The sequence below is a fragment of the Apodemus sylvaticus genome, chromosome 5 (genome assembly GCF_947179515.1).
Source record: "Apodemus sylvaticus chromosome 5, mApoSyl1.1, whole genome shotgun sequence".
Classification (NCBI taxonomy): domain Eukaryota; kingdom Metazoa; phylum Chordata; class Mammalia; order Rodentia; family Muridae; genus Apodemus; species Apodemus sylvaticus.
In genome coordinates this window covers 151,385,281-151,411,019 of record NC_067476.1, presented here as the reverse complement: position 1 = coordinate 151,411,019, position 25,739 = coordinate 151,385,281, and the positions used below count along the sequence as shown (strand labels likewise).

Sequence of the window (25,739 nt, the reverse complement as noted above, 5' to 3'; positions counted from 1 at the left end):
CTGCCTCTGCCTCCCAAATTCCGGGATTAAAGTGTGTGCCTCCATCGCCTGTCTCACATTCAATTCCTAAGACCCAAGGGTTGTGGGCTTGCACCGTCCCAGGTCCCAGCTCAGATCCCGATGTCTTCACCAGCTGGAGTCACTTCCTGACACAGTGTACGTGGATTGACCACTTAAGTCTTTGGCCACAGATCCAGTACATGTTGGTCTTGTGGTCTGGAGTCCTTTCCAAGACCAGTAGCGGTTCCCACGCAGGTGGGATTGGCTCTTACCAGGGAGCGCAGAGACAAAGGAGACGAGATGGCAGTCATGTGTATTTTTCCCCTAACGGACCTGTGTGTGTGTGGTTTTTTGACTTGTAGAAGATTACAGTAGCAGAATGCATCGAGACGCAGAGCAAAGCCATGACCATGCTGACCATTGAACAGCTGTCCTACCTGCTCAAGTTTGCCATTCAGAAAATGAAGCAGCCAGGGGTAAGAGGCCTGTCCCCGCTGCCGCGAGCGCCATGACTGCGGCCATTTGATTCCTTTGACGACCGACGGGTTCCTTCATGGTGCACAAACACGCGCTTTGGGGGGCCTTCCTGTAGGAGATAAGATAGAATCCTGACAGAGTCTAGCTGGGAGCCTGCGGCAGGGAGGTGCGCGGGTGGGGTATTGAGATTCTAAATACTTGTGCGAGATCAGATTCAACTCAGTCAAACCCCACTGATTGAGGAGGGACTCCGCGCTCTTCCTCGGGGCCTGTGTGAAATTCTGTGAGATCAGAGAGGCAGCCCAGCTTAGTGAGTCTGAGCCTGGAAGCTCTCTATGGGTGATTCTGCCGTTAAGGGGTAGGGTTTGAGATCTTCTGTGGAGGAAGGTGGTCTGCCACATTTGGCTGCCCAGGTATGTATGTACCTCACAGCAGTGCCCTCCTGAGAGCTCCACCACACCAGCACTACTGCGTTTGGTGCATTTACTAAGGTCATTTTGGGAAAGTGTCAGAAAAATCCTTTTTGAGAATTTTTTTCTTGTAGTAATGGGTATGGAACCCAGGGTCCTCTGTGAACACTAGCTCTATTCTTGAGCTCCTCCTGTCTCCAACCCCAAGATAGATCATGTTTGAAAACGTACTATTTAAACGCTGTCTTGGTGGTTACATGCCTAGAATCCTGGCACTAGGGAGGCAGAAGTTCAAGGCCACCTCATCTCCTCCGCAGGTTTCGGTTTAGCCGCGATCACATGGTGAGGCACCTCATCACCTAAGACATTATAATTCACTACTTGATCATTTTTCCTACCGATGAATTCAAGGAACATTTTGGGTGGGGCTCCCTTTTCCGTTTGCATATGGTCTAAGGAAATTTAAGATTGTTTCCTAAGTAGAGGTCACAGGGACTTTCTGTGTTGTCATGGCTCGCCCTTCTTTAAGGTTAGTACAAAAGCCCCAAGATATGGCTAGCGAGGTGATAACAATGCTTGCGGCAAAGTCTGCTGACCAGTATTCCAGACTCCTGACCTCCACCCCACCCCACATGCCACACCCTCACATGCCACACCCTCACCCCCACATGCCCACACACAAAGAGATAAATGTGATAATGCAGAAAAAAAAAGCAGAGGCAGGCTTTGACTTTGAGATGTATTCTGAAATCTCTTGTTATTTATGGGGAGAGGGGGGCATCCAGCTCCTTCCAGTTGTCTCTTGTTAGAACAGGGAACTATATTTCTCTTGAATCCCAATCATTGGGAGTAAAGTATATAGCCTGAATGTGGGACGAAGACCAGGCTGGCCTCAAACCCACAGAGATTTGCTTGCCTGTCTCCCAAGTTCTGGGATGAAAGGTGTGCTCCACCCCAGCCCAGGTTCTTACTGTGTCTGCTAAAAACCATTCAAAAAGGGATCATGTAGTGCAGGGAGCCTTTTTCGAGGGAAGGTGAGGGCGCTGGGCATTGAAACCAGAGCCTTACCCACCCGTGCTCTGCCACAGGGCTTCAGCCAGTGAGCTCTCCATGACAAACCCAGCTTTGCTGTTTTGCTGTTTTGTTTCATTGAGACAGGGTTTCTCTGTGTAGCCCTGGCTGTCCTGGAACTTGCTCTGTAGACCAGGTTGGCCTCAAACTCACAGATTGGCACTTGCTTTTTCCTGAGTGCTGAGACCAAAGGCATGCGCTACCACGCCCAGCCTCTCAGTCCAGCTTTATAGGATTCTAAACCTAAGAGAAAAACTGAAGTCATTAATGTTTTATGCATGATATATTTTAAAGAGATTTATTTATGTTATGTGCGTGGGTGTTTTGCCTGTGCCTGTACCATGTACTTGCCTGGTGCCCAAAGAACTCAGAGAGCATTGAAGCCTCTGGAACTAGAGTTACAGATGCTTAGAAACCACCCTGGGTGCTGGGTCCCCCCCCCCCCCAAGGCCAGATGGTGAAGGAGCAAGAACCACTGAGCTACCTATGCAGCATCCGTCCGTCTGTCCGTCCATTTACCCACCCACCCACCCACCCACCCATCCATCCATCCATCCACCCATCCACTCATCCGTTCATCCATCCATCCACCCATCCACTCACCCCATCTATCCATCCATCCATCAATCCATCCATCCATCTCAATGCAGGTTTCTTCATGAAGCTCTGGCTGTCCTGGAACTAGTTATGTAGACCAGGCTGGCTTTGAACTCAGAGTTCTACCTGTCTCTGCCTCCGGAGTGCTGGGATTAAAAGCTTGTGCCACTATGCCTGGCCAGCACCTCCTTTTAGCATTTTAAAATTAAAGAGTAAATACCTGCCCCCCACACCTACCAGAAGTTGCCCCTTGAGCTGGTGGTGTCTTAACTGGATCAAGACCAAAATTCAATGAGTCTGGCTAGAGGAACAGAATCTCCCTTCCTTGGTTTTCACCAAGGTCACCCCCCCCCCCTCACCAGAATGTTTTCTGTATTACCTTATCAGCATCATTTTCCCTACAGTCAGTTTGTGCTGGGGGTGTGGACTACACAGTAACTGTCCTTTAGAGACCCAGAGCAGTCAGCAGTGTGGTAATTGTCAGGCTTAGTTGAAGAAGGCAGAGGCTGCAATCAAAACAAAGAACTAAACCAGACATACCAACCCAGGCCCTGGACTCTCTGGAAGAGCAGAGTTAGAAGGCGTGGGTCCTGTGTGATCATCTCTGGCCTGTGACCTTGTGTCTGGGTCTCAGCATCCTCTGCCGCCTGTGCCTGGTTTTCACGGTAGTGATGGCTTTTATCTGTGCGTGTCTCTCTCTTACAGACAGATGCATTCCAGAAACCAGTCCCATTGGAGCAGCACCCGGACTATGCAGAATATATTTTCCACCCCATGGACCTTTGTACATTGGAAAAGGTTGGCCTCTATCCCAGGGCCTGGCCGTAGGAGCCCAGGTGTCCAGCTAGCTCAGCGTTTCCCGTTCCTTCCCTGCCCTAGCTCCAGGTGGATTATTCTGGACCCTATCTGATAGAGCTCTCAGTTTTCCTTGTCCTTGCCTGGAGACCTTCTCCCAGCAGGGGTGGGGTCTCCGGATTGTTGAAATCCTGGGCTGTGTTCTTGAGAGAGGATATCCTGGTTTCTGAGAATCCGTGATTTGATTGGTTGGCATCTCACTTCCTCCTGAGGTGATAATGAGAAACATCAGGAAGGAGGTAGAGAAAATGACATGTTTGGAAACCTTCAGATTAGCAGTAAAGAATGAGGCTCCTTAGACCTGCCGATCAGGCTGTTTCTTGAATGCCCTAAGGTGGTTTTAAGACTGTGCTAAAATTCTGTGATGAAAAAAAAAATCACACTTAAAACACTTCCGATTGAGTTCGTCTTTTTGTGCAGATTTTCCAATGCAGGAGCTAAATATGTTGTGGAAATACATCTGTGAAGGGCTGGGGCTGCCTGGCCTGGCCTGGCCTGTGCAGGGCCCTGTCTGTGATTCCCGATTCTGAAAGAGAACAGTAACTCCCAATTGGAAAGAGGAACATGGGGTCATAATGTATGCGTTGGCAGTCTCCCTCTCCCTAAGCCGTAGATCACATCTACTTTGGAAAATTGCCCAGACCGTTTGATATGCAGGAAAGTGAAAGCATTGTACAAACGACCAGGTTGGATCCTAGCTTCAGGCTGGGGTGAGGTGTCTTTACAGTGCTCTACCTCAGTTTCTCCTTCTGTCAGACCTCTTTGGCTTTTGTGAGATGCATGTGATACCATAGTCCCTTTATTAATAGCCAGTGATACTCCGCTGTACGAGGTGTGCCCTTCACTGGATGAAGTTGCTGGATGAATGACAGTATTTTCAGGATGAGATTGCTTAGATCCCTGTGATGACTCCGAGCGTGTTTTATAGGGCTATAGATCTTGACCCTAATAGCATCCTGGGAGACGAGTCAGAGAGCGCCGATTAATTCGGCAGATGGCTCCTATGAAAGGCGCAGGGACCCAGGTGTTAGCACTGCCGCCTCTATAGACTTCGATGGTCATAATGGTCTCTGGTTTCTCCTCCCAGAATGCAAAAAAGAAGATGTACGGCTGCACAGAAGCCTTCCTGGCCGATGCCAAGTGGATCCTACACAACTGCATCATTTATAATGGGGGTGAGTGGCTCCGAGTTTCCTGAGGAGGAGGGCTGTCTCCTGCCTTTTGTTAAGGTGTAGGTTTGACAGGCTTTGCAATAGCAGCACCTGCTGCTCTTCTACACAATACCGGTTTGGTTCCCAGGACCCATGTATCTGGCCTTTCAGAACTGCCTGTGACTCCCAGATCCCCGGAGCCGATCCACTCCTGTGCTCTATAGTCGCATTTTGCCTCTCCCATACATACAAATTTTTTTTGTATGTGTGGTTTTTTCGAGACAGGGTTTCTCTGTATAGCCCTGGCTGTCCTGGAACTCACTCTGTAGACCAGGCTGGTCTCGAACTCAGAAATCTGCCTGCCTCTGCCTCCCAAGTGCTGGGATTAAAGGCGTGCGCCACCACCGCCCGGCATACATACAATTTAAAAGAGCCTTAAGAATGAAATCAGGCTCAGGTGGCTGGGAAGCTCGGAGTTGCCATTTCCCGAGCCTGTGTCAAAGCCAGGAGTCACGGCACCCGTCTGTCACCCCAGCCCTGGGAAGGTAGAGGCAGGGGAGTGTCCACTGCTCTCAGATGAGTGAGCTGCAGGCTCTGCCTCAAAACACAGGGAGAGTGAACTGGGGACAGGCCTGGCAGAGCTCTGATTATTACACCCTACACATGGGAATAGGCTGAGGTGGAGGAACATAACACTTAACTCCGGACAGCATGGCCAGTGTGTGGTATGGGCTGGATGGAGGGCAAGAGAAGCCCACAGACCCGTGGTAAAGGTTCCTTCCTGTGCATTGCTGTTTATTTAGTTGCCATAGCAATGTGTTATGTGTGGGTAGGGATGAGTGCATATTCCACGAGTGGATATTCCTGTGGGTGCATGTGCGGGGAGGGGTGGACATGTACCTGTGTGTGTGAGGCTTGAGGTTAACCCTTAGAAACCCTCCACCTTCGTTGTCTCGTGGGACCGTGTCGCTCAGGCTTGGGGCTGGCCTGTTAGGCCCTTTTGAGGCTAGCACTTACTGATGGAGCCGTCTCCTCAGCCCAGAAGATATTGACAGCTTCTGAAAATGGCCATCGGGACCAAGAAGACCATAGCCCCTTAGCCTTCCTGACCTCGGCATTGGTGCAAGGGAGGGAGGCTTGGCGTCAGATCTTTGCCAGATGCTCTGCTCATTAGCTCTGGATTTTGACTCAGTCATTAAGTAAAGGAGAATCATCTCATATTTCTAATACAGTTTTGGGTGGAATCTTAGGAAGGAAGCAGTCATTCTTCCTGACCTGGTGATCTGGAATTACAGGGTTAAGAAGGCTCCTCTCTGCTAATTATAGCCTTTAGAATGTCAGAGTACTTAAGTAACTTATCTAGGGAATTCCACACTGCCTACTCAGTTGCAAGATGCTGGCCAAGCTTGGTCCTCGATAGGCAAGTTTTAACCTTTAAATAGTGAATCTTGGTGTGGGGAGACAAGTTCAAAAAATTGCGACTGTGTGTATAACCCGGAGGCAGGCCATTCGCGGTTTGCATGTGAAATAATCCCCTTTTTTTTATTCCCATAGGAAACCACAAGTTGACGCAGATAGCAAAAGTGGTCATCAAAATCTGTGAGCACGAGGTAGGCGATTCCAGGCTCTGCTGTGGGTGGGGGCTCTTCTAGAGGCAGGGCGCCCCAGTGGGCGGCCACAGCGACTTTGGTGTACACTGTGTCATATACAGCATCACGTTTCTTCACGTGACATGAAAGCACGAAGCAGGGGACCCTGGTGTTATAGGAGCCCCTTATAAGGCTCAGCAGTGGTGATCTTCAGTCTGAAGTCATGGCTGAGTGCGGGGAATCCAGTTTTTTCCTTTGTCAGTTCCTCAGGTTTGACCTTGGCCTCCACAGTTGGATTGAGTCAGGTGGTCGATGGTGCCATTCACAAAAGAAGGTTCCATCTCTTTCTCATTTTTCCTTTATTTTCTTTCTTTGTTATTGAAAATGGGGTCTCATTACATACCCAGACTAGCCTTGAACTTGCTGCGTAGGTTGGGCTGGCCCCTGCTTCTGTGGTGTTAGGCGTAGAAGTGTGAACACCATGCTGCCATTCCTGCCACACTGCCCGCCCATGGTGGGTTTTTTCCCCCCTTTCTCTCCCAACTTGATGGTGTGGTTCCCGGATAACAGCGTGTCATGATGTCAAGAGATGGGACAATCCCACTTGTTGGTGACAGTTTTCTGACTGCTTCCAGGATAGCTATGGCAGTGTGGACCCCCACCCTGGTGCGAGTGTATGACACTGTGTGTTCTTCCAGCACGGGAAGTGCCAATCTTTGTAAAAGATTCATTCATTCATTCACTCACTCACCCAGTCACTCATTCATTCATTCACTCACTCATTCATTCATTCATTCATTCATTCAATGTGTGTATGGGTGCCTTTGTATTTCTGTGCATCATGAGTGTACAGATGCCTGAGGGGGCCAGAGGTCAGTTCTCTTAGAAATGGAGTTACCTGTGCTTTCAAGCTTCCTGAGGTGGGTGCTGGAAACTGAACCCAGGTTGTCTGCAAGAACAGCAGGTGCTTTTAAGCCTTTAATATATGGACGTCTCTCTGGCCCATCTAAATTTAAATACGTATATGTATTTCTTGCATGTGATCAGGGGCCAGTAACATTTCTCCGTCATTCCTGGCTGTATTGCTTTGGCAGCAAGTCGCGACACACCCCTCACTGTTGGCCTTTGGGAGGGGCGTATGTTGCTCCCTCCCACTTCAGTTCCCAGTCACCCTGGCTCAGGATGGTATGTATGTGGGCTGAAGAAGACTTGGTATATCTTCATGACACCATCGGCTGCATGACTCAATCGCTGCACTTGGTCATGACTTCAGACTAAAGATCATCATGTAATATGTACCTGCTACATACATGGGTCCCACATGACACCAGGAGAAAAGAGCAATGTGGGATCATCAATACTGGGAAAATCATAGCTGCTAAGTGTGTTGAGGAGACTCACGGGCTGTGGAGATCCCAGGGCTTCAGTTCCCTGCCACTGTGGACCCTCGGTAGGATATTTGAATTTTTAGAGCTTCCCTCTTTCCTCAGGCCTTTCAAATAAGATGGCCGTGGTCTGACCTTGTCCCTCTTGTGAGGAGTAAATAGATAGATGCTCAGGTGTGGAAGACTTAGGCTTGTGTTAAGGTGTTGTGACCGTAGATTGCCACGGGACATCTCAGCAGGCTCAGTCTGTGGAGTTTGCTGCTGTGTGAATTCTGTGCGGTTCATCACCCTTGACTACCTAGGGAGAGGTGCAGGCCCAGGGTCATGAGCGACTTTTTCTGAGGCTTCGGGGCTCTTGTGTGGTAAACTTTGACTTTAGGTGAGACCATTGGTTGGTTCTAAGCTATGCTATCTGCCTATCCGAATATCATCTTAAAAGGGGACAGGACAGCCATGATGTGGTTGATGTTCTTCTGGTCGTTATTAGTAATGAAAAAAATTATTAAGCAAGCCGGGCAGTGGTGGCGCACGACTTTGATCTTGAGAGGCAGAGGCAGGCGGATTTCTGAGTTCGAGGCCAGCCTGGTCTACAGAGTGAGTTCCAGGACAGCCAGGGCTATACAGAGAAACCCTGTCCAAAAAAAAAAAAAAAAAAGTTCTTAAGCAAACTGAGTGTGTACTGTTGTAAGTCTATGGTCTCAGCACTTGGTTGGCGGAGGCAGGAGACTTGATCACTTTGAGGACAGCCTGAGCAAGATTCTGTTGCTCTGTCTGCCCCATAATACAAAAGAAGAACTAAAAGGAAATCCGACCTTGAAATAGAAGTCCAAGCACATAGGGTAAAAGTGTCGGGGATTTAGGAGGGCTTCCAGATGGACGCCCCCTGGGGCCCCTGCAGCCTAATGTTTCTTTTGCTTTGCAGATGAATGAGATTGAAGTCTGTCCGGAATGCTACCTTGCTGCTTGCCAAAAACGAGACAACTGGTTCTGTGAGCCCTGTGTAAGTTAGATCCCGTTCTTCTGTTTCGCTTTTGGAAACTCTGGCACCTGTGGTGGCTCTACCAAGATGGCCCTCTCCTGGGATTTATGAGCCGAGATTGGAAAGCTTTAATAGAAGTTCTGAAAAAGTCAGGGCGGAGAGGAGCTAATTGGGCTTGGTAAGCCTCTGTTCTGTTCCAGAGTTAGGTGTCCTGGTAACTGGGTTGATTCAAAAGAGGGATTCTGGCAAGTGAGCTGCAGGTCATAGGATGTGTGTCATTTTAAAATCTGGTTGATTCCTGTTTTAAGACCTTTGGATGCACATCCCTGGAGAACTAACTCTCTCTCCAGAGAGACCATTCATTGGTTTATGGAAGTGCAAAGCCTTCCCGGTAAACTGCTTTCTCCAACAGTGTTGGGCATTGACCAAATCCAGTCCTTTTTAAGCAATGGTTTTCAGCCTTCCCAATGCCGTGAGCCTTTAATACACAGTTCCTCACGCTGTGCTGACCATCGGCTGGCCGTAAAAATGTTTTGTTGCTACCTCTTAACTGTAATTTGGCTCCAGTTACGAATCATAGTTGCAGCTGTCTGTTTTCCGTCGATCTTAGGTGAGCCGAGACTCAGTCAGGTGAGCCACCATTGCTTTGCAGAGTTGAGCATTGTGGGGCTGAGTGAGCGTGCCTGAGAGAGGCGCGGGGTGGAGGGTTCAAAAAGGGTAGCTCAGGCCTTTTTGCCTTTGGAGATAAACTAGCATCCAAGCGAGGCTTCTGCAGCTTCCTACCTGCGTGTAACTCCACGTTTTGTACAAACATAGCACAGAGTAGGTGTTGTTTCTGTGGTGCCCAAAGAGGTGAATTTTCTCGGTCACCCACCACCCAAGCCTGAGTCACTCTCAGCTTTAAGCTGCGCGCCGGCCCTGCCCAGGTCGCACACCTGCCCTGGGGACACCTTGTTTGCAGCTGTCTTTTCACGCATGGCTTATGTCCCATTTTGCCCTCTAATTACTGTGATAAACACCGAGGCCAGCAGCAGCTTGGGGAGGAAAGGGTTAATTTCATCTTCTAGCTCATAGTCCCTCATCCAGGGAAGTTGAGACAGTGGGAAGCCGAGGTCCTGGAGGAGTGCTGCTCACTGCCTTGAAGGCCTGCACCCCCGGAACACCCGCCCACCAGTGGCTTGGACCCGCCCACCGCAGTTGTCAATCAAGGGAGTGCCCCCACAGATCTGTCTACAGGCCTGTCTGATGGAGGCCTCTTCTTACTTGAGAGTCCCTCTTCCCAGGTGACGCTAGCTTGTGTCAGATTGACAAAAGCCTAATTAACCAGCACAGGGCTGTGTCCTTCCCGCCTCCCGGCGTCTCAGACTTTAATGTGTGTCTTGCTGCCAAATATAACGCCAACCCTGCATTCTGTTCTTCTTCTAGAGCAATCCGCACCCTTTGGTCTGGGCCAAACTGAAAGGGTTTCCATTCTGGCCAGCGAAAGCTCTGAGGGACAAAGACGGGCAGGTTGATGCCCGTTTCTTTGGACAACACGACAGGTGGGAGCTTTAAAAGAGGCTGCGAGTGGAACTTTGGGTAATGGCGGCCCAGAGGGAAGGTGGAGGAGGGAACTGTGTTTTTTTTTAAAGCAAACTCTACCTTTTCTCGCTAGTGACTTTTACATATTGTCTTTATCAGCCTGTGGTCTTGTTATTGCAAAATGTTTTCTGGTTCTCCGCTGAGCTTGGTGAGGGAGGGTTTCATCAAGGTGAGGCGTGTGTTAGGGAAGAATCTTGCCTTCGTGGTTCTGTTGGTAGACCCGGCTTCGGCTTCAGAGTGAGTTTCGGTGACATGCAGTTTGATGTGTACTTATTCATTTTGTTTTGTGGAGTAAAATAAACCTCTGTGCAAATTGCTTATAGAAGTAATGCTTTCAGGGACATGAGGTAGTTTCCTGGATTGCCACTAAACGATGTTCCTGGCATTAGATGGAGTACCTCTCCCCTCCCCCATTCCCCTTTCTGTGTATCTAAACTGGGAAATGACAGGGGGGGATGATGTTTTGACAGATGTGAACCCTCCCTCTCAGCCTCCCCAGCCTCCCCTTACCTTCCCACACAGGCTGAATGGAGTTATGGAGTCGCTCCTGCCAAAGGCAGCTCCCTTTGCTCGGTGCCCCGCCCGCCTGTGAACAGCAGGTAGTCAGAAACACCCGCTTAACACACGTTCCCTTATGATTAAATGAAGCAAAGATTCCTTGGGAGTACGGCCCCGCCCCCCCCACGTCTTGAGAAGATGTATGAGTGAGAACATAGGAGTTAAAGTCGTGTACCACACAGAAAATAGGGTTTTTTGTTTTTTTGGTGATAATCAGCATCTGAATTAGCGTGCTCATTCTCTGTCAAGTTTTGCTTGGCTTAGGAATCAAAGCAAAAAAAAAAAAAATCAAAATCTCAATATTAGCAAGATTGAGTTTCTGACAGAAATTCCAGTTGTTCCCCTGTCAGGAATACAGGTAGCAGTTCCTTGAGGTAGTGCTGGCTTTGGTAGGGTGCATCACTGTTTAATTTTTACACCCCCCCACCCCCCTTTGCTGGGAGGTGGGGTGGGACTCATGTAGCCTCTGCTGGTCTTGGTGGTGACTCTGAACTCATGATCTTCTTCCTCATCCTGAGTGCTGGGATTCCGGGCATACACCTGGATGCCTGGACGGGTGTTGTTGGGGATGGACCCAGGCTTGCTGTATACTAGGCAAGCTGGGCGCGAGCCCTCTCCTCACCGTCCCCTCCCTGTCTGTTGGAATCCATCCTGAATTTCATTCAGCATTCCTTCAGTTAAAGGCATGTGCTCCCTCAGGTTCTTTCCCGGGCTGCAGTGCATTAGCATGCAGGCCGACACTTGTCCAAGCAAGCGGCTGGCTTCCTGTCTGTAGGAAACGCTTGGTGGGAAGGCACCCGTGGGCCTGGCTGGAGGGGCCGAGGCCAGTGAAGGGCTGTGCCCCGAGAGGCCAGGCTGTAATTAGTGGTTTGAACTGGCTGCTCCGGGAAGAGGCAAGGGAGAATTTGCTCTCTGGTTTCAGAGCAGGAGGAGATGGCGGCTGGCTGTGCCTTAGCCAGGTCACGGAAGAGCATTTGAGGCGTTCACCATCTGATTCCCCTGTGGGGCACCCCTGTGGATTTACCTACTGCGGTGCACATTAGGGCGTGGCACAATAGATGTCCGCATTTACCAGATGGTCCCAGACCCAGGAGCTCAGGGTCCTTCTACTGTGACCACCCTGCCAACCTGCCCCTGAAGGTGGCAGGGGACACAGGCCCCATAAACAGTGCTTGTGCTCTATGCTAAGCTTGTTGTCCGAGATGTGCAGTGTATTCCTTGGTCCAAGCAGCTGGCCAAGAGCCAGGTCTTTTTTGTTCTCTTGTAAGACCCCCCTGGTCCTTCTCCACATCCTCGGTGACTTCTGTTTCCTCTGAGGGCTGTGCTAACTTGCTGGATTTCTTTTAGGCAAGGTGGTCCCACTGTGGATGTGGGAATGGTCTGAGGTACCTTGTTAGCAAAACTTTGGAGGCCCAAGGTATCCCCATCCCTGGGAACTGGCGTGCACATTGTCTCCAGGGAAATTCTTGGTTCTGGATGCCCCCACCTACCCACCCATCTCTCCCCAGACAAGGTTTTGTTGTTTTTTGTTAGTTTTTCTGTATAGCCTTAGGTATGATAGACTTTTGTTTGTGTCCTTTGTTGCTTGAGACAGGGTCTGTGTAGCCCTGGCTGTTTTGGACCTCCCTATGTAGAACAGCCTGGCCTCAAACTCTCAGAGATCCCCCTGCCTCTGCCCCAACTCCTGTGTGCCACCACACCTGGCCCTGGACAGTCTTAAAGTCAATCCAAATCCAGGCGGGTTCATCTGCAGCCTGCTTTGATAAAATGTGAGGAGACTGATGACACAGGGACCCAGGAGAGGCCGACAACAGGCTCTTCACTTGGCGGCACCAAAGCAAAAGCGTAGGTGTGTACTAGGGAGCTAGCTCAGGCTAAGAAACGTCCCAGAACCCCTGACTGCGATCGTCAGTAGATCGTTCTGAGCGTGAACCCATAGAGCCTCCAGCAGAGGTCACCGGAGCCTCTGTGGGCACCCTCTTCAAAGAATTGTTTGCTTGATCTTCCATCTGTGTACCCTTATCAAAAATCTAGGAAACCTTACGCCAAATGAAAGCTTTGTGGCTTGAGGAAAATACCTGGGGTTACGGACCCTTTGTCATCCTTGGAAATACCTGCTCTCACTTCAGTCTAGCTGCTGGGAAGACGGCCCCAGAGTGTGATGATTTGCCCAGCGTCCCTGGGGGATAGCCTGGGCTGCTGGGGCGCCGCCCTCCCTCGGGCTTTCTGTGTGAACGAATATCATTTCCTTTTAAGGGCACAGAGCTTTTTCTTGCCTAGGCCACTTAGTGACTTGGGAACCTGGGGGTGACTGGACAGTTAGAACCTTGAAACTATGCCCCAGCATGGGACAAGGACTTTGGGTCTGTGGCCCCTGGCTGAGGGGAGGGCCCTGGTGCTGACTTGCAGCTGTGGCATTTGCTGTGTTGGTGCTTTCCTAGGTAGGAAATGCCCGGGCGGGGCTGGGGACCGGAGTGACTCTGACTTCTCCCTTTCCTAGCTTAGAGCCCCCTCTCTCTTGTAGGTATTTGGTTTCTGTTCAACTTCGGTCAGGTCCAGCTGTCTGGATCTGAGGGTCTTCAGGTCCCACAGAAAGGTGTCCCTAGCGCACACCGGGAGGGGAGCTGTTCCCCAAGATCAGCTGTGTGCTTGGGGATTCTCACCAGGCTTGGTGCTGAGCTAGGCCATTTGCACTCCTGTCCCGTGCACCATTTCCTCTGCAGATGTAGGAATTCCATGCTAGCTGTTGACCTGGTGTAAAATGCTGTAGATGGATCTCACTGTTTTTCTCTTCAAAGACCAGGGAGACTGGGTCCAGTGTCCTAAGCGGGCACTTTGGACATAGCTGGGCAGATGGGTTCTCTTATTGGAGCAAGACTCTTCTCTCCCCCCCCACCCCCCCATCCCATGGCTTTATGTAAGGCTTCTCTTTGAGGTCCAGGAACCCTTAAAGGTCTCCACAGAAAAGTTACTAACTAGGTTGAGGCTGTCGAGTCCAGAGAGCACGATTAGCGAGCTGTTCTGGTGTCCCTTCTCCACAGGAGTTGGTGGTTAGGGTGTTGTCAGACCTTTCCAGGCCGCGGGGGTTGTCTCTACTGGAAAAGTACTGCTGTTGCTTTTGGTGTCTGGCTCTCTGCAAAATGCCCTGGGGGCAGGTGGAGGAGACCGGTCCTTCAGTGAAGTAGCAAGGTCTGTGGAGAGCGTCCACCTCAAAGCCAAAGGCTACTTAGTGCCAAGAGTTTTTCTCCTGGTTGTCTTCTCATGTGTTGCCAGGTATGGCTAGGTTCTGAGGAGGCTGACAGAGAAGCATCCAGAGTGGCAAGTCAACCTAGACAACATAGTGAGATTCTGTCTCCAGTGAAACTGAAATGTGCACCGCCTGTGCAGCCCAGGGCGATCCAGGAAACACGTGTCAGTCGTGTCGTGTCACGGAGGACCCTGACTGTTTTCCTTACCCGGAAACGGCAGAAAACTGAGGGGACTATCGTTTTATTTATTTATTTATTTATTTAATTTTTGGTTTTTATACCCATTTTGTTACTCCTCTTTGTGTGTGTGTGTGTGTGAGTGCCACCGCGCATGTGCAGAGGCCAAAGGGCAACTCGAGGGAGGTGGCTTCTCCACAGCGGCTTTGCAGGAGGAGGCCTGGCAGCAGCGGTTTCACCTGCTGAGCTCTCCATTTTGTGTCTAAGCGATTAAGATGGCTGAGTGTGTGGAACCCTTTCACATCTCTGGCTAAGTTTTGTTGTTAGTTTGTGTTCTACCCTCTGTGAAGTGGATCATTCATTAACCATTCAAAACAAGTCGATTATTTAGAATGAGGTCCCATATTAAAGAATCTTGGCAGGCTCCCGCCAGGCTAATTTGGTTTGCATTAAGAAAATTTAAGAAGTAAACTACCTTGGAAGTGACTGAAGCTGACTCAGTCTCTCTCTCTTTCTCTTGCCATCCTAGAGCCTGGGTTCCAGTCAATAATTGCTACCTCATGTCTAAAGAAATCCCCTTTTCTGTGAAAAAGACTAAAAGTATCTTCAATAGCGCCATGCAAGAGATGGAAGTTTACGTGGAGAACATACGGAGGAAGTTTGGGGTTTTTAATTACTCCCCGTTCAGGACGCCCTACACTCCCAATAACCAGTACCAAATGCTGCTCGATCCCAGCAACCCCAGCGCCGGCACTGCCAAGACAGACAAACAGGAGAAGGTGAAGCTCAATTTCGACATGACGGCGTCCCCCAAGATCATCCTGAGCAAGCCCCTTCTGAGCGGGGGCGCCGGCCGCAGGATCTCCCTGTCCGACATGCCTCGCTCCCCCACCAGCACGAACTCTTCCGTACACACGGGCTCCGACGTGGAGCAGGACCCCGAGAAGAAGGCCCTATCCAGCCACTTCAGCGCCAGCGAGGAGTCCATGGACTTCCTTGATAAGAGTACAGGTCAGCCCCAGGTGGGAGAGTTGGGGAGGAGGCCACTTGGTGCATTCTGGCGCCCTTGGATGCCTCACCCGTAGGTGCAGAGCAGGCAGGTACCACACGATCCCACAGATGACAGAAATATTCCCAAAGGCCAGGCGGGGCCCTTCTTAGAAGGGAGTGGACTTGGCCACAAACCCTGCAGGGCCCGAGGCCAATGTCAGAGCCTCTTGTCTGTTCCCAGCCGTGCCCTGTAGCTGTTTTTTCTCTTTATGCTGTAGTTGAAAGCTTAGTTTTTGATACCTTCGCGCTAGGGTTAACTCAGATGTGAGGAGAACTGAGGGGAAGATTCATCCCCCTGCCCAGTTATCACACTTCCTTCAAGACTGGCTTTATCCAGCTTCTGGTTGAAGTTTGGAGATGTCACCAGTCTCTAATTATCACATCCCCCTCAGCTGTTGTGGCTTTGGGCACCATCTTTAATGTCTTTATACCCTAGCCGTCCCACCATTACCATGGCAACCATAACTGCCTCTGTGTAGGCTCTCCTGTGTGTAAGCTCTGGGGAGAACAGAATGAGTCAGGGCCCCACCACAGGACGAGGGCAGCGCCCAGGGTAGTGTGGACCGTGGGATTATTTTTTCCTGGTGATCTCTAATGTGCTGTCTATGAGGATCTGAGAAGAGATGTAATGGAGGGGTGAGTTAAGGACTGGTCTTGGGTAGGAGGATCCTCCGTCTCCCTCTTCTGTGGGCTGGGCTCGCGGGTGTATCCCACCACAGCTGCCCCATTAAAACCTGCTGGAAGTTAGCACATCATTAAAATAAAGTGTCCGTGTGCAAGCTCCCTTTGCTGTCTTGTTCGGCATTTCAGAAAAATAGTTTTATAGGAATATAAGAATGCTTGTGTTCAATTTTAGCGTCTGTCTTCCCTTGGGTGGGACCTGGGACATCAAGCTTTGCGGCAGAATTTCTCATTCACTGGCAGATTTTTTTTTTTCCCCTTTTAAAAGATAAGAACTTAGACTTCAATGTCCCTATTCTAAAAATACACAATGTCACCCCACCGTGATTGACCTTTGCTCCCCTAAGGTGGTCATATGAGAAGTTACTGTGACAGCACACGCCAGTGCAGTAACTCCAGCATTTGGGAGGTAGAGGCAGGGGGATTAGGAATTTGAGGGCAGCCTTGACTACGTGAAATCCTGTCTCAAAAAATACTAAAATAACAACCACAAAGAAAACCAAACTCTCAACAAAGAAAAAAAGGGGGCGACATTCAGATAGTTCTGCTTACAAATCGCTTCCCTGACCGAGCGAGCCCACGGTAGACACACAGGGGACAGTTCTGTGCTTCGGTGGTGGCTGCAGCTCTGGGCATTGATAGCTGAGTTTCAATAAAGCTTGACTGGTGTTGGCTGGTGGGTAATGAAGCCTGCATTTCTTCTAAGTTCACGCTTTAAGAGCTATTGAGTCGGGCTGGAGTGCGGCTCGGTGCTTCAGAGCACTGGTTGCTCTTGCAGAGGAGTTGGATTCAATCCCCGTCACCCACATGGCTTCTGACCATCTGTAACTCCATCCCCAGGGGAGTCGATGTCCTTGTCTGACCTTCTCCGGCACCAGGCATACATGTGGTGCAGACGTAGATGCAGGCAAAACACTCATATACAGAAAAAGAACTATTGAATTTTTTTGTGTCCCAACCCCAATTTTCTATACCCTTCATAAATAGCAGGCCACACAGGGACAGGGGACAGATTGGGCCCAGAGGCCCGTAGGGTCAGCCTTGCCAGCTCTCAATTCAGTCCACTGTGATCAGAAGGAACTCTGTCACGTGGCAGATCCTCACAGCCCTGCCTGCTTCCTCCTGCTGCTCCCTCCCGCCCTCTGCTGTCAGCATTGACTGCAGATGCTAGTGAGGGCAGGGACAGGAGGAGGCTCATCTTCATTCAGATGCACCCCCGCAGCCAGGGATAGCACAGTTGGGATCATGCTGGGGTCCCTCCAAAATGTCAGAAAACTTCATCATGCTATAAAGTAGAAAAACCATGTTAGCAGCTTTCAGAGCCCAGAGTGCCCCTTGTGTGTAAGTACACTTGTGAGCATGGGTAAGTGTGAGAATTGAGCCTGTTTTTCTTTCCTTCCTTCTCTTTCCTTTCTCGATCTCCCTTTCTCCCTCCTTCCCTTCTTAACAGCGTTTCACTGCTCTTAAACCCACAGAGATCTGCCTGTCTCTGTCTCCCTGGTGCTGGGGTTAAAGGTGTGCAGTCCGTGTGGGTGTGCGTCCGTGTGCATGGGTACATTCCCGTGAAGGTCAGAGGACAGTTAGTTAGAGGACTCTGCCTCTACCCTGTGTGTTTCAGGGGGTTGAACTCAGGCCAACAGGTCCAGTGGCTGGTACCTTTACCCGCTGCACCATCTCACTGGCACCAAGACCGCCATTTTCTGTAGAAGACTCACTAGCTCATCCTGTGTCTATTGCACCTACGAGCAGGTTCAGCTTCTAAGCAGCCGGGAGCCTGCCTGTAGCTGCCACAGCCCTGGATGCTCCTGCCTTTAACAAGGTGGCTTCGACCCCCCGCCCCCATCTCCACCCTCACATACGGGCCACTCGGGCAGGCGGATTTCTTTCATCCACCATCAGCGTTTGCTGACTATTTCCTAGAGACCCTGTAGAGAATGCTGATGTGTGATACGGCTCCGTCCCGAGTCGACAGATCCCTCTGAGCTAATGGCGCTTTGGTCTTGGCTTCCCACCGTGGCATTGCTGTCAGGGAGACAGGAAAGCGCTTTTCACAGGCTCCACTTTATTGTGAAATCAATAGTTGTCATAAAATGGCTGTCCATGACAAATACTAAGTCACTAATGAACCCTCCCTCCCATGGCCAGATCTCCTGAGGAGTTACACGACATGCTATTAAGTTGAACCTCAGGCACTTACCCAGTGTCATGATGGGAGTGGACTGTGATTGGCAGGTGACGGGGTCAAGGCACAGCAGAGAACCTGTTGTCATCTTGGCCTGCTCTGAGCTTGTGCTCCTCTGCACTGGTGTGTCATGCCTCCCTGGGTGGCACTCACACTTAGAATATGTGTGTGCATACACACTTCAGCACTTGTGTGGAGGTCAGAGATCATCTTGCTGGAGTCAGATCCCCCCACCGTGTCATCTCAGGTACTAAACACAGGCCATCAGGCTTGCTGTCACGTGCATTTACCAGCTGGGCCATCTGGGTAGCCCCAGGTGACCCTTGGTTGGAGGTATGGGCTAGCATTGCTGGTTTATGTTTTGTTAAACTCCCCTAAGGCCTGAGCTACAGTGGCACGGGGCTTTGTCATTTGGCTTTGACATAGTATGGTCCAATTGCTGCTACAGGGGAAGCCGCAAATACATGAATATATGTATGTGTGTGTATGTCTAGCTTTTATGTAGTGGCTTATTGTGTGTGTGTCCCTGTCTTCTAGCATGCTTCTGTTGTGATAAAACACCATGACAAACACACACGCACACCCACAAACAATGGCCTACTTTTCTTTTGTTTTTGTTTTCTGAGGCAGCAACAGGGAGGTCTCACTCGGTAGCCCTGACTGGCCTGGGACTCACTAGGAAGATCAGGCTGGCTTTAAACTAGTTAAAGACTTGTTTATGTTTGTTTTTATGTGTCTGAGTCTCTTGCCCGCACCCACACGTGCTTTCTGCCTGCAGAAACCAGGGAGAGGCATCAGGATGCCCTGACACTGGAGTTATAGGTGGTTTGAGCCACTGTGTGGGTACTGGGAAGCGAGCCCGGGACCTCTGCAAGAGCATCAAGTGCTGTTAACTGCCGAGCTTTCTCTGCAACCCCTTAGGTTAGGTTTGAGCTCACAGAGATCTGAGTCTGCCACCAGAGTGCTGGGATTAAAGGTGTGTGCCATATCTGCTCTAATTTTTTCTCACTATACTTTGTATGCGTGCATTGTGTGAATTTGTTGTTGGTACAAGCGTGGTGGTCCTATGAAAACCTCTCCTTCCATTATGTGGGTCCTAGAAATGGAAGGCACCTCTGGTCCTAAGGCTTGCCCACAAGCCTTTGTTTACTGAACCATATAGTTGGCCCACCTTTTTAATTTTTTTTTCTTTTTTTTTGGTTTTACGAGACAGGGTTTCTGTGTGTAGCCCTGGCTGTCCTGGAATTCACTCTATAAACCAGGCTGGCCTCAAACTCAGAAATCCGCCTGCCTCTGCCTCCCAAGTGCTAGGATTACAGGCGTGTGCCGCTGCCACTGCTCGGCAACCTTTTTAATTTTTAAACATGACTTTAGAGGAAACATGCAGAACTTAGTTGGTTTTTGTGTGCAGTGACACCTTTGTTTTCTGTGTTTGGGTTCTCGTCGCCTTTTATGCCGGAAGCCCCTCTTTGCATCTCTAAAGGTCCAAGCAGAGCCCTGTTTAATAAACCTCCTTGTTTATCACCGAGTTGAGTGTATACCTAGAGAAGCCTTGCTTTTTATTCCCTGGATCTTTTTTAGCTGTCATAAACAGCAGTGAGTGAATTATTTAAAACATTCTTGTAGTAGCGATTCTGCGTAAAGATGCCTCATTTGGGGTTTGATGGCTCAATAAAGCGCTTGTTTTGTGAGCACCGGGACCTGATTCGATGCCTGGAAGCCATGTAAGAATTTGAGGGGTAACGGTGAATGCTGGTAATCCCAGTGCTGGGCAGGAGGCAGTGGGTCCCTCGGGGTCCCCACCAGCCAGCCTAGCCTGCTCTGGCGGGCGTGGTCCCTGTCTCAAAATTGAAACACGCAAACTTTAGAGAGTGCCTAAGGAGGGATACCTTAGGCCATCACACGTGTGTGCAAATATGCACACGTGCGCTTTCCACATAAACACAGCATGTACACGTACACAGTGGCTCACCCATTCTATCTCTTCATGTAACAAGGACTCTGTCCGGTTTCTGTTTTTTGCAGTAGTGTGGAAAAGACAGCGATCACCCCAGCAACAGCCCTCGGGGAAGGGAAGACTGCCTGCCTGGTTACTAGGTCAGGCAGTCTGCTAATCCCTACGGTAAAACGGATTTAATATTTACCAAACGCCACTCTCAAATTTTTTTATGTGTGCTGAGCGCTGACTCAGTGGACGTGCATCTAATCACCGATCCAGGTTCATTTCCAAAGGAGAGAAAGGATTTATGCCATGATTCAGATGCTTCTCAAGTCAGAAGCCACATTTGAGGGCAGCCACTAACTCCTTCTTTCATATGCATGTTTAAGGTTTATTTTTTAGTGTTTATGCATATGAGCATCTTGCTTGCATGCACGTATGTCGAGAAGCACACCACGCGCGTGCCTCGCCCGTGGACACAGAAGAGGTTCGCAGAACTCGAGTTATACGTGGACGTTCTTAAATTTCATGTAAACTGGACTGTGGTGGCACATGCCTTTAATCCCAGCACTCAGAAGGCAGAGCAGACGAGTCCGAGGCCAGCCTGGTCTACAGAGTGAGTTCCGGTATAGCCAGGGCTACACAGAGAAACCCTGCCCCAGAAAAACAAAAAAAAATTTTGAGTACATTAATTCTTGCTCAGATGTGTTTGTCCTCCGTGTGCAAACCATGCCTCCGGAGACCAGGAGTGCTTGATCCCCTGGAACTAGAATGGTCAAATGCCATGTGGGTGCAGGCACTCGAACCCAGGGCCTCGGTAAGAATGGCAGCCACAGAGCCACCTCTCTAGTCCCCAGGTGATAATTCTTCAGGGTGGGGAGTTTCCTGTCCCTTGTAGGATATTTCATTATGTCTGGCTTCTGTGGCATTACCTGCAGGCTGCTTCTGCATGTCCCTGGCCTAGTGGAATGTACTCCGTGTCGACCGGTATGTACTGGTAAGGGCGACAGCTGGCTGAGGCCCACTGGTCCTCCTAGTAAGGAAAGGGAAGTCAGCGACAGTGGACTGACACCGACTGACTTCCTGGATGTCAGTGTCTCCATGCCATTGGCTGCTCAGAGTCAGCATTGCTGTAACCTGCTGTGTGTAGATGTTTTTGTCAGTCCTGTCAGGCAGTTCCTGTCCCTCTTCCCCAGGGAGACACAGACAGAGGCAACTTACCTAAAGTCACAGCTAGTCGGTAGGGGCTTGGATTTGAACCAGTGTCCACCATTGATTCAGCCCAGGTCTCCTTGAGTTTTTCCCTTATACAAAAAAATCAAATCGCAGGACTGGAGAGTTGCTTGCTCCGGGATCGAGAGCATATCTGGCACCTAGTGAGGATGCAGGCTGCTTCCCGGCATTATTCAACATCTCTTCGGTTCTGAGGGATCCAAGCCTTACAGGCCCAATGGCTACCTGGACCCATGTGCACCCCCCCCCCCCCACACACACACACAGGTGTTCCCAGAGTCATACCCACCCAGCCAAATGCAGCAGTTTCCTTCCTCAGAATGGCTCTCACTGCAGAGCTGGCTGCTTGGCGGCCTGCTCTGCATCTGAGGATGACCTTGAACTGGTCTTCCTGGGATTACAGAACCGCGCCGCAGTAAGCCTACAATTCTATAGTCTTTGGTGGTATCTTCTTCCCTGCCCTCTTGGGCCATGCACAACTTCCTGTCAGGACCAGATCTTCACAGCGTCTCCTCACTTCAGACCAGGTTGGCCAGTTGCTGCCTTGTCAGGGCTCAGAAGAGATGCTGGGAAGTGCCCAAAATACGTAGAGCAGTGTGAGGGTAACCAGTCAGGGCTGGGTGCATCCTTAGGATGCTCCTGGCCCCTCTAAATACTCGTCTTTGTTCCCCTTGTTTGAACACCTCAGGCATGGGAACTCTGTCCTTGAAGAAGTTTGAACCTCACTGAGAAAGGAGCTAATCCACCATCACTATCCCTCCACCTGAGGCCCAGCTTGCTTTGTGCACCCTGAGAAACTTGACCCAGGGTCTGGATCTCCCCAGGGTTGGCCAGAGGCAGGCACTGCAGGCCGTGAGCAGTCTCCTCAGACTGTTACCAGTGGCTAGCATGCCAGCATGCTCCTGACCTGTGTATGCAGCAGATGAGGGGTCTGCTCACGGCTTAAACCCGTGAACGGGCCGATGTGATTTCAGTGGTGGCTTAGCCATTTGACTTACAACAGTCTAATAGAATCCCCGGCCCAGCAGCCAGTGCTTGGTGACAGCCCAGATCATGGCCGCCCACTGTACCAAGCCCATGGAGGGCCCTGAACAGCACTTGTGCAATGAAATACGCCGTATCCCTTTTCTCCTCTACCGCGGACCTGGGCACTTCATGGGTTTACGGATTTGTCACGCCAGCTTCTAACCCTGACACACTTTTTTAGCTTCTCCAGCCTCCGCCAAGACAGGGCAAGCAGGGAGCTTGTCTGGCAGCCCGAAACCTTTCTCTCCTCAAGCGCCGACGCCCATCATGACGAAAACGGAAAAGACCTCCACCTCCACCACGGGGAGCATCCTCAACCTGAACCTGGGTCAGTGGCAGTTTGAGCCGTGTGTGGTGTGTGTGTGTGTCTGTCTGTCTGTCTGTCTGTCTGTCAGTGACGACTGCTTCTACCCTGTTCTCTTGTCAGTGGTTTTTCGACATTAAACTTCGGTTCTCTCTGCAGATGTAAAGGCTTTGGTGGATAGAGGGAGGAGAGGGGAGATCGGGAGGAAGAGGTTGGGGGGGCTTTCTTGGGCAGATTGTTAACTTGCAAAGATGTTTTACCACAAAGTATCTTGGGCCAGTCTTTACAAGTAGTTTTTGGAAACCAGTTTTGCCTTGTGCAAAGGTACGGGAGTGAAGCAAGTTTTATGAGTCTCACTGTTTTGGGGTGGGTATTCTTGATAGTTTCGATTCTCTTATGACTATGGGTGTGCCACATGCTGGTCCACTGACTCTGGAGGCCGGAAGGCATCAGGTTCTGCAGAACTGGAGTTGCTGATGGCTGTAAGTCACCATGTCAGTGCTGGGAACCAGCCCTGGGCCTCCAAAGTACAGCCACTGCACTTAACTGTTGAGGTATCTCTAACCATTTCTCATTTTATAAAATCCCAATTTTCCCAACTGAATTGAACTTGCCCTGCCGATCAGGTATGGGGTGTGTGTGTGTGTTGCAGACAAGGTCTATGCATGTAGTTTTAGTTTGTGGTTACATTTCTATGCAACCTAGTGTCGCTTGCCTGCCAGGGAGCAAAGGCCAGGTTAAAATTCCTGGGATCTTTAAGGTTGACTGATGTAGGCCTGTAGTTCCCTTATTTCCGAGTAATTGAATGCTGCCACCTTGTGGCTACCGACTGGAGGTGCAGCTTAGTGCCTGGTGTTTATGATGACCTCAGCACAGAGACCCAGCCAGTCCCAGTGGATCCCCTGAGGTTGATAGCCACTGTCAGGGGCTGGTGATGTTCCAGACACTTTGTGGAGAGGGAGGCCACCAGTGTATAGTGTTGCGTGAGTTCACAGAACCATCCAGGCCATGCCACTTGTTGCCAAAGTGACAGGACCAGCGGCCACCAGGCATCGTCTTGTTTACTCCCTGTCTTCTATCTGCAGCCTGGCCAGAGTTGGACAGGCAAGGTCCTTGCTAGAACTCTATCCAGGGCCACCAGCTGGTTCCTCGCTTGACTCAGGAGCGACCCTCGTTTTAGAAACGTAGGTTTCTTCCCTCAGGGCCTCCTCCTCCCACCTTCACACTCTGAACAGAAGCTCTGTGGAGCAGAGGCGTTCTCATGGTGACACTTCCTCTCTGTCAACCATGCCTGGCAAGAATAGCTTCTTCCGTAAGCCCAGGAGCCCGGCACTGGGCATCCTTGTGATACCCTGGGTCTTTGGAGCTTGAGGTGTGGGTACAGTGGTGGTAGCTCGGGGAATCCATGATCTGTCCTGTGCCCTCCTCCCAGCCCCCAGAATTCTAGGGCACGTGTCGCATTTCAGTCAGTGGGGGTGAGAGCATTGGATGCGTGGGTGGGTTCCCAGGCTGGGATGTCAGTCTCACAAGTGGGGGCTCCACTGAGGACCCGGGAGAATCTTGTGCGTGGGAGGGAAGGTAGGAGTGCTGAGTGAGTCCTGTATCCATTCACGTGCCGTGAGGGAGTACTGGACGGATGGTGAGAAAGCACTGTCCAGCTAAGCAGGGCTTTGTTTAAAACAGCGCGTGAAGAAAGCCAGAGTAGGGACACGTGAGGCACACCCGTGATGGCCTGGCTTGATGTCGAGGGTTCGACCACGATTTGGGGTGGCTTATTTAATTCCCCCCACCCCCATAAGGTAGTGTCTCACCATATAACCTTAGCTGGCCTTGAACTCGAGATCTGTCTGCCCTTGTCTCTCAGTGCTTGGATTAAAGGCCATTCTCTGTCCCCGCCCCCCCCCCCACTTTTGCATGAATCTGTGGAGGTCAAAGGTCAGCTTGGGGAGTTGTTCTCTCCTTCTAGGCCCCAGGGCTAGCCCCGGGCTGCTAGGTTTGTCTGTGATGCCTTTCATGACTGATCCCCTTCATTGGACCTTTTCTGTCTTTTTTTTTTTTTTGAGACAGGTTGTCCTATAGCTCATACTGACCTGGAACTCACCATAGACAAGACAGGCCTTGAACTTGTGGCCCTCCTGCTTACCTTTGTGCTAGTGGGCCAGGGGCAGCCCGGGAAGCTGGCACTCTGTCCAGTGCCAGTGTGTCCTTATCCTCTGGCAGTGGTGCTGCCAGCCCCGGGAAGTGCATCGCTGGGGGTCTGAGCCCCCCCCCATCCCTTTCCCCCAAGCGACATTACCATCTGCCTTCCTCTCCTTTATGTGCCTGCACCTCTGGTTCTGAGGTCTGAGTCTCATCCCTGGCAGCGTGGGTTGTGGCTGTGGGTGCTCCTGGCTGGAGGGAACGGGCAGTGGGGTCTTTACATCACTGGGCCTGTGGGACAGCACTTCCCACCAGTAGGTCTGAAAGACTACCTTGAACCCATATCCCATGTCGTCAGATGCCAAGCACCTCAGGAACACATTCCTCTCCGGTCTCTTTATCCCCACCCCAAGGCCTCCTGGCTGTAACCCGGTTACCTTTTTTCCTAGAACAGGTTGCCTTTTGATGCCTACCTAGGCACCTTCCCCTGCTGTGTTCCAGCGGCCCTGTCTAGCCTGGTGCCATTCGTGGGTAACCTGGAGCCTTCATCCTTACTTATGGGCATGAAGTCGTTGTCCATCCCGACATAGCTACAGTGTTGGCATTTCTGCCCACGTGGGAGGGAGATTCTTAGAAGAGAAAGGGGCATGAGGCCTCACGGGCCTCACATTTAGGGATGCTGCCAGGTCGCCCTGTGAAGTCGCCGTTAGCTTTGTTCTCCCTCACAGAACTGGAGGCGCACGCCTCTATCTAGTGTGGCTATTTGTTCTCTCTGGGTTTCCATTTATAGCTGGAGCTGGAACATGCTAGTAGCTTAGGGGAACTGGAGCCCATCCCAGGCTGGAAGGGCAGGGAAGACGCCCTGTGAGGAAAGAAGAGCCGCACCGCTTCCTCCCACAGAGGAGAGGCACACCCCGCCAGCACTCCAGGACAGGCTACTGTGGCTGTCCATAGACTAGATCCCAGCTCTCATGCATTGGGTGACTTGTTCTTACGGGATAAAAATAGCTTATTGGCCAGGGATGCCTTATTTTGTAAAACGGGCACTTTGGATTATCGTATTAGAGTTTAGCCTTTGAGACACAGGCACACACAGGAGGCAAAGGC

The 25,739-nt window shown here is 50.7% G+C and overlaps 1 protein-coding gene across 19 annotated transcripts in view; it reads left to right on the top strand.

Annotated features, from left to right (window-relative positions):
* The window catches only part of Zmynd8 (zinc finger MYND-type containing 8), a 110,166-nt gene that overhangs the window by 53,863 nt on the left and 30,564 nt on the right, over positions 1–25,739 (top strand). For all 19 annotated transcript variants that reach the window (XM_052184297.1, XM_052184302.1, XM_052184299.1 and 16 more), the window contains 8 exons: positions 363–476; positions 3,261–3,353; positions 4,498–4,585; positions 6,116–6,171; positions 8,458–8,535; positions 9,940–10,055; positions 14,608–15,089; positions 22,371–22,517. In XM_052184297.1, the coding sequence (XP_052040257.1) occupies positions 363–476; positions 3,261–3,353; positions 4,498–4,585; positions 6,116–6,171; positions 8,458–8,535; positions 9,940–10,055; positions 14,608–15,089; positions 22,371–22,517 (1,174 nt within the window). The remainder of the gene's footprint in view (positions 1–362; positions 477–3,260; positions 3,354–4,497; positions 4,586–6,115; positions 6,172–8,457; positions 8,536–9,939; positions 10,056–14,607; positions 15,090–22,370; positions 22,518–25,739) is intronic.